The 13,862-nt window shown below is 44.5% G+C and overlaps 1 protein-coding gene across 4 annotated transcripts in view; it reads left to right on the forward strand.

Annotated features, from left to right (window-relative positions):
* LRMDA (leucine rich melanocyte differentiation associated) overlaps positions 1 to 13,862 on the forward strand; it is a 1,045,267-nt gene that overhangs the window by 4,089 nt on the left and 1,027,316 nt on the right. For all 4 annotated transcript variants that reach the window (XM_064594859.1, XM_054508231.2, XM_064594858.1 and 1 more), the window contains exon 2: positions 2,241 to 2,341. In XM_064594859.1, coding sequence (XP_064450929.1) covers positions 2,241 to 2,341 — 101 coding nt within the window. The remainder of the gene's footprint in view (positions 1 to 2,240; positions 2,342 to 13,862) is intronic.

Below are 13,862 nucleotides of genomic sequence, written 5' to 3' on the forward strand. Positions count from 1 at the left end.
AATAAAACAAGCTGATAAAAGTCTTGTTAGGCATGTAAATGGTCTGCATACTTCATGGTGATAGCTTTCTTGGTGCTCCTTTTGCCTCTTGAAAGGGGTCCTACAGAAGAAGGAGGGGAGCAAATCTCCCTCTCTTTCCCCAGGTTCTGGGGCTCTCAACATCCTATCGTGAGGTAGTTCATGACCTTTCAGCTAGGAAGACGCATTTTTGAAGCCAAAACATGATGATAGATGTACCACTGGTGTTTATTGATCCAGAAAATCTACATCCATGTGTGGATTTGTAAGAACTCCATGGCTCCCAAGTTGGAAGTTCCTATTCCTGGTACAGGGCTTTATCATTAAGAAGCTGTATTACCCTGGGCATGCCGCTGAAGTCTTAGTTTCTTTGTAAAAACATGAGGGGTTTTGAGAAACGGGGTCCCTACAAGATTGAGTCATTGGTGAGTCTATAAGGACAGAGCTCAGTTTCCACATCTAAACCTCAGCCTCTATGCTGTATATACCACGGAGATCTTAAATAATGATACCTATAAGATGGGGGTGCATGATGGGGTAAAAGGGATGGGTTTTCTGGTGATTTCCATGGGCCTGCAGGGTCAATGGGATATTCTAATACAGAAACTGCTGCTGATCAAGTGGGCATCCTGAGGGAAATTGAAGTCCCTAGATTGATTGGGACCTTATATCCCCAGTCTCTTCTCGCTGTATGATTTCCATCTCTGCTTGGAAGCAGAAGTTTATTACACAAGGAGTTCTGAGGAACAACCGGTCCCATGTAGAAAAGGGAGGTTGCTAGATTGAACTTTGAGATCTTTATTTTTTAGCCTGTGTCTTCCTGAGGCTAAATTACCTTATCGGAATCAGCTATTTTTCTGTCCTTTCTCCCCCACTTTCTGTCCTCCAGAAATGAAGTTACTAAAGGAGTGAGTAAGGATCCTGTCAAACTGTCAGCAGTTTGACCCCATTGGATAGGACAGGGAGTGGACTTGAAAATTGAGCATATTAGGGTACAGTGTGATTTTTTATTAGGCTGAGTCCTATGAAGGTACTATTTCTGTAGTTCTAGGATTGAATATTAGTAAGTCATAATGTTCAACCTAATATCTAGAGTTCTATATGGCCACCATATTCTTGTTCCCCATGAGGAAGCATAACCCCCTGGGGAATCTCTTACTTATTCCAAGACATTCTTACCTTACGTGTAGGAGGATATGCATTTTGTGGGGAGAAAGGATCAAGACTGTAGGCATGTAATAGGCCTGAATTTCTATCTGGTGGTCGGGGGTAGGGAGTCCTTTACGGAAGTATCCTATGTTTTGATCCACTGGCCAACTCTTACCCATGGGTTTGTTTTATGGATTTTGGAATTCGTACCCTGTGGTTGAATTGGCAACTATCTGTAAAAAATGGTTTTTAAAGATTGAGTGTTTGGAGCTGTGAGAAAGCCCTCTGACCTTCCTACAGTCAGAAATTCTGGCATCAAATTTCAATTCAGCTTCTTAATATTTGGACACACACTAGGTTGTTAATAATGATGATAAAATAAGTAAAAGAAGGCCTAAGGGAAGAGCTCTGCAACCCGAGTAGGGTTGGTTGCAAAAGGCTCCCTGGAGAAGAGAGACTTGGAAGCTGTGGCCACCTTTCGTTTCCCTGTCGCCTTCAAATCAGCTTTGTACAGAGTGGGGGACATTTTATAGGAAGTGGTAATAGGATGGGATTGGCGGTCTGGGAAGGTTTTCTTGTCCAACCCTATTTGTTCCAGCACCCTGCAGGTTGAATGCTGGTAAGTGCATCTGCTGTGTCTTTTATGAGGTAATGTGAATAACAGGGTATTTGGGGGGGGGGGGGACAGGGGAGGACAGGGAGGAGGAGAGCCAGAAGGGCAGCTGTTGGGAAGGCCCCTGAGCGAGAGGCTGATTGCTGTGATTTTATCAGCGTGCTCTGACATGGGGGCTTTTCTGGACACCTGAATCTGGCCAATTTTAGTCCAATTTCCATTGTGCTGGGATTAGTCTCCATCATGCCAAGTGTACCAGGAAAGGGGAGCTGTTGGCAGAGTCCTTGAAACCCCCAAAGCTGATTTGATCAGGAAAACAGTCACAGTGTAGCCTTTTTTTGTGTGTGAGGGGCGCCTGCTTTTAAAGTTGGGGAAGCAATCTTCAGATCAATGACTCCGGGTTGGGAGCAGCTGGGCGATTTCCGTTTGCCACATTGTTTCTGTTCCCTTTAATTTCCAGGTGTCCTACATAGGCCAGGACTGCAGAGAAATTCCAGAGCACCTTGGCAGGGACTGTGGACATTTCGCAAAGAGGCTCGATCTGAGCTTTAACCTTCTGAGGTATGTACCATTCACAAGATGCAGACCGGGCCAGGGAGGAACCAGTGCCCCTGGTCACGGCCTCTAGGTGCAAGTCACCGTCCAGTTCTGCATAGGGTGTGGGGCTCTGAGACATGTGGAATCACACCCCAAAAGTGAGACTTTGCTTCAGATGAATCTTTGGTTAGCCTTTTTGTGAAAAAGCTGCAAGCATGGACCATCTCCCCTGAGATCCTATAAGAGGACCATTGTCATGTTACTTTGTTCTTTTCCTTTCTCACTGATACCTATGCAGAAAAAGTTAGAATACTCTTGGGGAAGGAATGAGATGGAACCAACAAGAGCATTTTGTGGCATTTAGGAATGCTTTTCTGGGTAACCCCATCTCCCAAAGATATGCCAAATCACAGGTAAGGTGCATATATGTGTGTGTTTTCTTTCTTTGATTTTTTTTTTTTTTTTAATGAATTGGAACCTTAAATATTTTGCGGTGATTTCTCCCAGATGGTATTTCAAAGCAATTCAGACACTGTTGGCATGGGCCAGGTGGGAGGGGTACTCTAACAACTGTTTCAATCTTGGCAAAAGTTAAGTGTGATCTTCTATATTATTCCATTGGAGAATACAGACAGTGATTTCATTTCTTCATAGAAGGTTACCAGTTGTGACTGGTTTGGGGGCTTGGAAGAGGGAAGTAGGAGGTACTTGGAAAGCGGATATCAATGGGATAAATGAGCAGGGGTCAGGGTGGTGGTTTTCCTAATAAGCTGTGCTGTCCTCCGAAAGGAACAAACTGTCTTGGGGTGGAAGAAGAGATGAGGAGCTTGAATCCCACCCCAGGGCTCAGGCATTTTTGTGTTTCCACGCCTTGGAGTATTTTCTCTCCCAGCCTCTGAGTCAGGACACTGGGGAATTAAGAATTTGAGAGAAGAGGGATGAAACTCAGAGCATTAAGGCCCAAGCAGTTAGAGGGGACTTGAAGCCAACAGAGCTTTTTGGGCTGGTCCTTACTGAGATGCATGGTCTTCTGGGAAGAGATGTCCAGAGGGTTATGTAGAAAGAGAGTGGGTGCTGAGTGCGTGCATACAAGGGTTTGTATGCTTCTGGGGAGATGTGGAAACTGAAAAGTCACAAACTAATATGTAGTGATAAGAGGATGCCAAACAAAGAAATGCTGACTCTAAAGAAATGAAGGATGATTTTTGGTCCTAATACCCAAGGACAGGACAAAAGTACACAGCCTGGACTGGATGGTGCCTGAGAGGTGTGTGCCCCTTAAAAAGCTCCCCAGTGCAGACGCAGGGAAAGGGTTTCTTTGCTTGGACATTGGAAGGAGCTCTTTTTGTGGGCCTGGCTTCCAGAAGCTTGGGGCGTTGTGGCTCAGGCTGTGGCTGCCTTGCTGGTGGGAGCCCGGATGTGGGTTGGAGGGGGCTGGGCCCCATGAGGGGGTGTGTCAGTGGGGACAGGTCATGGGACTGAGCTGTCAGGTCTGAGGAAACAGAGCTGTCTTTGTCAAAGGCGGAGGCCCTGCCTCCCCTTGGCAGAGAATGGGCTGGACTCTGAGAGAGGGTGTGTGTGTGTGTGTGTGTGTGTGTGTGTGTGTGACAGAGACAGAGAGAAAGATGAGCAGAGTCAGTAGTGAGAAGGGGTTGTGGTCTCTGAGGGGCTGGATATATAAGGATTTATTATTGGAAAGGACAGGTTCTAGAGGCAGGGCAATTCAGTGAGAGGGAGGTTAGTAAAACAGATTTGGAGGGAGGGGAGTTGTGAATTTAATTCCCCTTTGTTGAGAGGAGAACACTTCTGTAGTGTTGAGTTTGAGGTGCCATCCCATCTCATCAGGGTCCTGTTGTTTTTGGTGTGTGATCACCACACTGGGTTGTAGCTGGATTGGGGCAGGGATGAGCAATGGAGGGGTGTGCACTTGGCATAAGCTTTAGAAGGAACAAACATGCAAAAAGTAGGAAAAAATTTTTCTTTACATGTAGATTTTTTTAGCCTTCCAGTTCTCTGCCCTGCTGTCACTCATCATTTTGTAGTCCTCCAGAGCTATTTTGGGCATATGCTACAATGTGAATGTCTTAAGTGGCCATATTGTATTCCTTCTTACCAAGGTATTAGTTAAAAGGGAGGCACCAGGCTTCAATTAACCACTCATATTAGGAGCATCCTTCTCTGTTGTCTTACCACTAATTTATAACCATACACCATCAACATTGTTAATCTCATTCATAAAAGTGATGGTTCTGCTGATTCTTCCCATGGCCACCTGTTCATGCTGGAGGGAAGGATGCTTATGGATTTATAAGCTCTAAACTTTGGTTTTAAGTCACTATACATATAAACTTTTATCCTGTTATACCTCTGCCTTCTCTCCTGCATTAACTATTATGAATCCTCTGCTTCTTTTGGATCTGCCAATAGTAAACTGGTTACCTGTCCATGCAGAAGGTTGTGGAAATTCAGGCTATACTGTTTCTATGACTCTGTTCTGGGGGAACGAAAGACATTGGACTCTTCCTAGACATGATTCCCAGGGACAGGTGATTGCCATCCACCCTGGAATGGGGGATAGAGGGTTTAGAGAGCTCATCAGGTAATGCTTGAGAGGAGTGTTGTTTCTTGAATTTGAATGCATTAATGATCACGAGTCCAATGTCTGTATCTGCATGAAATCGTACTTTAGATTTTGTTTTTTGAAGATTTTTTTTTTAAATAGAAACATGATCAATATAGAAATGTTAAACTCAAAGGCATAAGGAAATGCTCTTTCTTTCAAATCACTGATAATCTTAACCACTGGAAATCACCACTGCTGACATTTTATTGTCTTCCAATCTTTTATAATGCCAAATATTTAAAAATGATGCTGTTGCTCACATTGTGTTGGAAGCATTTTCCTATCATTAAATACTGCATTACAGTTTTTAATGGTTTCTTATTTCTTAGTGTTGGACATTTAGATTGTTTCCAGATTTTTACTGTTAAAAATATGTTATAAATATTCTTGTAATGCTCATGAATAGGTCTCTGATTAGTTTCTTGGGATAAATTCCTAGAGACCCAAATTGTCAGAGGGCTCTGATAAAGATGTCAGACTGCCCTCAAGAGAGGTTCTACCAATTCTCCTACTAAGAATATTTGAGTACCATTGTCCCAAACTCTTCCTTGAACTTGTTTTTGAGGTTTTCATATTTTATTTTTACTGTGATCAGTGAAGAGATCCTATGCTTTAGCCAGTGCTGGTTCCTTGATCTGCTCAAGGCAAAAAGAGCTTGTTAATGAACTATTCCAGCTTCAGTTTTCCTTGTTCCCAGGATTGGGAAAGGACAGAGTTCTCTGTGGTGCCCATCCCATGCTCCCAAGGGCCCTGAGTCCTGAGTGGTTTGAGTGGGTTGCTTGCTGAGCTTGTTGAACACAGCGGGCAGAGCGGGACTCCCGTGGCAAACAGTGATAAATACGCCTGTGTCAATCTGGCAATAAAATCAAGAGGGTTTAATTGATCTATGGCAACAGGAAGCTTACGTTTTAAAAAATTAAATTATTTGCACTTGCATCTTATTTAGCATCACTCTGATAAATGTACTCGATTGGAGAATTGCTTAGGAGAAAATTTCTTAGGTGGGAGCTTGCTTGTTGCTTCCTTGGCTTTGGCCAGGCTAAAGAAAGTGAAAGACTGGAGAGTTTGGGAAGCTCCAGTAAAGAAATGGTGGGTCTGTGCCCCCCACCCTCACAAAGGCAGTGAAGTGGACACTCAGGGGTGCACTGTAAGGCTTCGAGGACAGGCACACCACCACCATTTGTGTCTGTTATGAACTGCTAGATGAAACTGGGCCTGGTAACTTGCTGCAAAATTGGGAAAATGGGCAGGGAATGAAAAGGAACCAAGGCTTTGTGGTTAGACACCCCAGCTTGAAATCCTTCTGTCACTCACCAGTTGTTTAACTGGCCTTAACTTGATTGCAGGAATTCTGAGTGTGTGACTGTGTAAAGTGCCTCACACATTACCTGGCACGTAATAGGTCTTCCATAAGCATAGCTATAGTTAGAGCTGAAACGTGTTGCTGGGGAGGCTGAAAGCCCATGCTTAACCCTCCACAGGGGCCATTTCAATCTATTGTAGTCACTGGGGTTCCTTATGGACATTTGGGATTTTCTGTCCTTCTGTGCATGGTATGTTTGTACATCGCTGCATCCTTTGGTGTGACCAATTGGCAGAAACTTGAAAAGCTAGTGCACAGTTTGCCATTTACTCTTCTACCTGCTGTAATCATTGGGTTCTGACTATAAATGAGCAAAACCCTTTGCTGATCCATGTTGGACATCAGTTTTAAATGAGAGCTAAATCTGTTTATAAGAGTTTAGGGTATTTGTTAATGCAGCATAACCTAGCTGATGCTAACCAATGTACTTCAGTTCTCCAACTGTCTTTGACATTCCATAGGCTCAACCCAGTTGTCCTCTACATGTTTTTCATTTTTGCCAGTTAGGATCATACCTTTGTTGATAGTACAGTGGGAATCGGTAAGAAAAAATTCCCCACCCAGACTCGCAGGAGAACAGTTGAAAGGGCATATTCTGTTGACATGGGTCTTCATCAAATCCTTTATTTGGAGTCAGGCAGCTTGTTCATACATATTTTTAAAACCCAGATGTAGTGGTCTGTCTTGGAGAGCATGTTGATAGTGGAGTGGGGGTGGAGTGGGGGTAGAGATGATGGTAGAAAAGATAGACTTTAGAAAGATAAACTGTTAGTGAATTTTCAGAATAGTTCTAGGGCATTGATAAATTCTAAGGAGGCAAGGGTCTTTGTATGCTGGAGCAAGTGTTCTAAGCTGGGCAATGTTGTGAGAAGCCTCTTTTTTGTGCCCAGCGTATCACTGGCCATTCTCATGTCTCCAGCTCCCAACAGAACATACAACCAAAAGGTGAAGTGGAAACATGACTTGACAAGTACTATTTAATGTCTCAGGGGCAAGACTTTGATTTCCTTTACTCAGACTTTTTCAAGTAACCTCCATGACTGTAGCACCATCAAAAACAGCTTAAATGGAGGAGAGGGAGGGGGGATCACTAAGGGTACAGGTATCAGGGTTTAAATGGCACCACCCTCTCTCTTCCTCCTCCAAGAATGTCCTGACTCCCTGGATTCATAACCCTCTGGTCAGGGAAAATGGGTTTTGAGCCACTGTGGGTAAGACTGGGCTGGGGAAGTGGTGGGAGATTAGAGAGAGTTGTCTAAGGGGCCATCATGAGGTTCAGCTTTCTCATAGATGATGATGAACCCTGTAACTTGCAATGTGACTTAGTACTTTGATAAACATTGTCTCCAGATTTCCTACTGTGTTTGTCTCTAGGATAAGAAATTCCTAGACTTTCTCATAATGCCTTTTATTTCTCTTCTCATCTATTTTACTGCCTCAGGATCTTGGGTTTAATTTCCCTTTCTTTATAGGGCGCCTGGGTGGCTCAGTTGGTTAGGTGACTGCCTTCGGCTCAGGTCATGATCCTGGAGTCCCGGGATCGAGTCCCACATCGGGGGGTCCCTGCTCAGCAGGGAGTCTGCTTCTCCCTCTGACCCTCCTCCCTCTCATGCTCTCTGTCTCTCATTCTCTCTCTTGCAAATAAATAAAATCTTAAAAAAAAAAATTTCCCTTTCTTCATAAAGTTTGTCTCCCTGAGCTTTTTGAACTCGGGCCTCACTGCTCTGCCCTCTCCCTCTGCCCTGCTGTCTATTCTGAGGACCTCACTGTGCCTGTGGACAAAGCTGCCCTCCGTCTAGTCAGGGCAGGGGTTGGAAGCAGTGGTGTTTTGGGGGAGGGGGTAGAGATTTGGCAAGCTTAACCCTTTCAGACTTGCTACTCCCTGGCTCTTCACGTTCTCACCCACGAAGTTCTGTCACAATGATGGCGGTAGGGGGCTCTACTAACATTTAGCGGGTGAGGCCAGAGATGCTTTGCAGAGCATGGGACAGCTTTGGACAAAAAGAACCCTTCCCCACGCCAGCTGCATTTTGTTGAGGAAGACCTCTGAATCCTGTCCCAGATAGGTTGTAGAGTGACTCTCCTGAGTTTCACAATAAAGCAGCCTTGCAAATAAGCCCTGAGAGGTGACTGGCTTCTCTCTCCAAAGGAGTCCAGGGACAAGGTATCAAACGAGTGACATCAGTCATGTTTATTGTCTTCATCAATATTACGGAGCTCTTACTACATGCCAGAGCTGAGCAGAACACTTCAAGTGTTATTCAGTCTTCCCAGTAGCATTTTACAATGTGACTGTTACTACCCACAGTTTACAGGTGAAGCAACTGATCCCCAGATGGGGGAAGAAGTTTGCCACAGACGACTCCGATAGTTAAATGGGAGGGGGGGGGATTAAGTGGTCCTGGGGATTTGACTTCATCTCCACGTTACTCCACACTGCTTCTTAAGATACAACTTGTTGCTTTTTTGTGTGAGAGAAGATGGGCAGCTGTTTCCAAGCCTACATTTCCTTGTGCGGAGAAAAGGTTTCTTTTTTCCTTTGAAAATCCTGAGCAGCCTGTGGAAGCCACCATCGTGGAGTCACAGTGGTTTCTGCAGCTCCAAATTGGAGACCCTGTTGGCTTCAGTGTTCTATCTGTTGCATTTTCTCTTCTGTTTCTCCAAAACCCCTATCTGGAAACCTTGGGTTCACAGGACCTCAGGGTGAGACCTGGTCTGGCTTGGAGGTGGGAGGTTCCCAGGGAACTCACTCCCTTTTCTTGCCCCCTGGGCTGTGAGGTAGGGCTCAGATGAAGGCCACTGTCATGGGAAGTGGCTTAGTAATTGCTGTGGTTCAGACTGTTCTCTGTCCCAGCCTTGAGATGGGGACCCTGAGACCCATTATTGCGTGCGTGAGTTTTGAGTCTGGAGAGAAAAGAAGAGGGTGTGTGTGTGTGTGTGTGTGTGTGTCCCCATATTTGCACATGTATTCACTTGCATGCACACACCCACCATCTGAAAAACCTCTTGTCTCCTCAGGGACTGCAGTATTGGTGATTTCAGCTGTCCCTGCTCCTTTATGATGAAAGGGGAACGATTATGCTTTTTGCTGGATGTCTGTGTTTAATTGCAGGGATATAATAACTACAAATTCTCCCTGGCCAAGACTTTTCTAATAAAAGGTCTCTTCTCTCCCAGCTGCTTTCCCTTCCCCTTCACACCCCCACCCCATCACTGCCACGGTACAAGGTCACTTAGGGTTTTAAATGAGGGAGAGAGACCCATATGTTCAGGTTTCTAGAGTGTCTCTCTCTCTCTCAAGACTCCTCCTCCTCCAGACCCATCATTACAGGGATCAGCTATGTGCCCCCCACCTTTGCACCACCTCCCCTAAGCTCCTCTCTGAGTTTATACAGAACCCGATTTTCAGTCTCGTGGGTGTCTGCTTTTTCTCTGTTCTGAAGAAATAAGAGACGGGTAGAAAAGGGAAGACCAACAAAAGAGGTTAAAAAAAAAAAAACAAAACCCCAAACCATTCTTGAGATAAAGCAAGACTTATTAAAAACAATTGGAGGGGAAAGCCGGAGAGGGGGTGTTAACCCCCACATGCCCCATTCTCTGCAGCTGGAGAAGTGTTTTAAGAAAATGCACCATTGTTAAAAACTTTTTCCTTGATGGATTTATTTATAAGGTAGAGAAATATTTTCCCCATAATTGGGTAACTCTTAATAGTAGCAATTGCATATTTATCAGTGTGAGGGGCTGTTATTAATGTAACTGTCAGGCCCAAACACATTTCTGCATTAAATCCATTTAGTATGTGCATTATTCGGGCTCGAATGTCACCGGGACATCAAAGCCCCGTAGGCATGGAGAGCTCAGTGCCCTGCTGTGGCTGCCGAACAGGCCCTTGATCAATAAATGTAACATGTTAATGCAGAGCAAATAGAATAAAAGATTTCTTTGACAAGACATGAAAAATCACCTTGTGGCAGCTGGTATGTGATGCCGTTTCTGGGGAGACACTAGCAAAGTTGATCTGACAAGTAAAGAGGAGAGATGATGGTTGTAAGGTGCTTTTGTTTCGAACTTCTTTCTTGACCTGTCAGGTTTTGAAGGCGCCTCAATGGCTCTTTTTTGTCATGTGAAAATTGTAGTCTTAGGTAGTTAGGAAGCAGTTATCTCTTCTCAAATTGTGAATGCTGCTGTTTAATTGATTCACTTAGCATTTGGAACTGTCACGCGTTAATAATTGCGAAATCCTGTAGACGCTGCTCTGGTGCGTGTCATGCTTAAATGTGTAGTTATCAGAAAATTAATATCCTTAATGAACCGGTGCTTTCAAATGAACATTGCATGAAATCTCTTTTGCCCTTTGATTTGCTGAAGCCACATCCGCCAGTTTGCAGAGAATCACCTCTCGACAGTTTGCTTTCTTGATGCCCGACAAATACCAGCTTTGCTGTGGGTACATCGCATGCTCAATGACAATAAATATAGTAATTATACTGGAGTTAGTAATTAACATAATTGTAGTCAATTACGGCAAATACAGTGCAGAGCTAAATAAATGAGAGGGGAGAAATTAGCAAGCTAATTGATTTATCTTTACTTGGCTTTCTATTACAACTGGCAGGGCTGTTTTTCTTGGGGTGGGGGGGGGGCGAGAGCAGAGGAAAAAGTGCCCACGAGGATTGTTTACAAGTAACTGACTTTGTTTTGAAGTTGCTTTGTCTTTTGACTTATTATGCGTCACCCTCCCCACTCTGCTTAGGAGGAGGAAAAGGGAGAGAAAAAGAGAATTTAAATGCCAAGGGAACATTTTTGTTAATTTAGCTACATCAAACCAAATGCAGCAGCTAAAGTGAGACAGGATGTAGTTCCACTAAGGCTTGAGGAGTTAGAATTTTTTCTTCCCAGCTATCGCTCTGGTAAAAAGTTCCTGTGTGTGTGTGTGTGTGTGTGTATACACGTGTGTGTGTTCTAAGTCTCCGTCAGTGAGGAGGTGCTTTGCCGAATTGTACATAGGGGGGTTATATATGCATGCTAATTTGCTCAATTTTGTGCTGCTGGCTTGGTACAAGAATTGGGCATTTTTTCCACGGTTCAGCCACCACTTGGTACCCAAGGAAGAGCTGGTGGAAAGGAGTGGCCAGTGTTGGAGAGGGCAGGGAAGGGGCTTCCGGGAGGACCCCCTGTGCACTTTGCCTCTTGGCCACACTGCAGCATTCCCTAGGGTCTGGGCTGTCACACTCCTGAGGCTGCCTGGAAAGTTTTTGTTGGGGCCTCCGTGCCTATTGGGTTTGAGTTGGTTTATTCGGTGCTGCCTGGAGCCCTGGTTAATGGTGTTTATGGTGTGCCCCTGTTCTTTGTTCACCCCTTTCAACGTGACCACTGTTCACGCCACTCGGGGAGAATGTGTGCGTGTCCAGCGGCTTGTGGTTGCATCACAGCCTGTGTTTTCTCACAAATTTCAGAAAGTTTTTTTCTTTGCCTCCTGACACAGAAGGGACCAAGTGACTAGAGCTCTTTCAGGGTTGGAGTGCTTAAAATCTTACCCCGGTATTACCCAAGGTGAACATTCAGTGCTTTCTAGACATGACCATTCGAGTATCTGGCATCGTGTCTCAAACTTCTCAATCTTCCCCAGTTATTCACCTGAAAACTAAGCAGTTTAGCAAACAAAAATTGGTTTCAAAGACTTTTATTTAGCCCTTCTTCCTGAAGACTCCACTGGCTCCATTTCTAGTATAATGTGAAGGGAGAGTTAGAGGCAGCCGTTTTACTTGTACATAGATGTTGCATAGAATCCTGCAGGGCCTCCTGTGGAATTCAGTTTTTCGGAAGCATTAAAATGCTGCCCGTATCTTGGAACAATAGGATGTACTTGGACACTGCTTAGTGTGGTCATTCTTCATGTGTACTTCATTTGGAAATCAATTTCTGATATGAAATATTTATATACAAGGAATCACTTAAATTATTTAAAGTTTGCAGGCATAATGGCCTTTCTGATGAAGTCTGAAATTATCATAGTAAAAATATATGGATTTGAGGGGAAAAGACTGATCGTTGGTGGGGGCAAGATGGTCTCTGGATCTCTGGCCTGAGTTGGATATGGGTCAACGAGAAATGGGATGATTCCTAGGTATAGCTTTGTTTAGCAGAGAAAAGGTGCGTTCTCTATACTGCCTACCTCTGGTGAGAGCACTCTGCTGTGAGCTCCCTGGAAAGGCAGTGAGAGGGGAGAGACAAGATGACGTGTGGAGAAAGGGTTAGGGTTGTGCTGTTGACCAATGTCAGAATGTGACATCTGTAGTAGTTTTGTCCCTGTAGACTCCACTCTGCTGCTGGTTTTTATGCTGTTTATTCTCCTGAATGGCGCTCAGATGTGGAGCAGATGTGAGTGGGGAAGAACCTAGGATGATGGCAAAGGAAGCCTCTTTTCATTTTTAATACTGTAAAACTAAAGTTGCCCCCATCAGAGCTAGTTTCATTTTGTTTCTGTACTGCTAAAGAAATAACAGGACGGGGGATTATTTAGATGTATTCTGTTCAAATAAAATGCTGTTTGCAGAGGCACCATTTCCCCGAGATGCTTTTCTATTTCATGGAGACCTACACCCATCTAGATAATTAAATATGTACGTTTTGAGGTGCTTTATTTCTTAGAAATTCTAGTGATGTTTCTTTTTCTGAAATCTGTTTGGCAGCAGCCCTGTTGATGGAACCTATGAAAATGCACTGTGGGCTGGAACAGAAAGTCAGAGGGGGTGGAGTTAGTTAAGAGCTTTTGCTGTCCACTTTCCGAGAAGCCGGATGAGTGGGCATTCACTCACTTGCAGGTCTGTTTATGAGGGGGTGCCTTGGAATTGCCTGGTGGGGTGTTTGTTTCAGGGACTTATTTTTCAGAATGTATTTCCTGTCCCCTCTGAGTGCATCAGGGTGGTAGCCCGATTGGTCAGGATTTACACCTCCTAAGAACAGTGGGTGAGGAGGACCCTGAGGATGGCCCTAGAAGGGTGGAATGTCTTCACTTGTGCTGACAGTTAAATTGTGGGTCTGTCTTGGTGGGCTCTTGTGAATTCTTCCCAGATACCTGAGACAGACTAACCTCTCAGAAAGCTAATCATCTTCCCAGTTGTAATTAGATAGAACAAACCAGTATCTTGAATTCTGTTCTTAGAGGCTGGGCTCTGGTAAGAAAACTCAGCCTGACCTGTGGTATAGAAAGATGGAGCCTGGCCATGACTCCCAAAGGTCCTTTTGTCAAGTGTCCTGCCTCTGAGGAGTACTGCATTTGTTCCAGACCGTGATGTGAAGCCCTGGAAGAATGACTGCTGGGGATAAATTTAACCATAGAGTTGAAGGGTTTTCTTCTCTTCCTTCTTTTTAGCTAGTGAGTGAAAGACAGGCCTGGGGTGACCTAAGTCTTAGAGGATGCCAGCAGGGTTACAGTGGTCTTTCTCTTTCTAGCTGCCATGTATAACTGGGTCCCTCCAGGGATGCACCACTCTGTCAAGTAGTCTTCATGGTCTTTTAATGGCTCATGCAACCATGACCATAGATGACCATTCAGC

The sequence above is a fragment of the Mirounga angustirostris genome, unplaced genomic scaffold, assembly GCF_029215605.1.
Source record: "Mirounga angustirostris isolate CCGP_5_RB_7025 unplaced genomic scaffold, mMirAng1.0.hap1 SCAF_6, whole genome shotgun sequence".
In the NCBI taxonomy this organism is placed as follows: Eukaryota; Metazoa; Chordata; class Mammalia; order Carnivora; family Phocidae; genus Mirounga; species Mirounga angustirostris.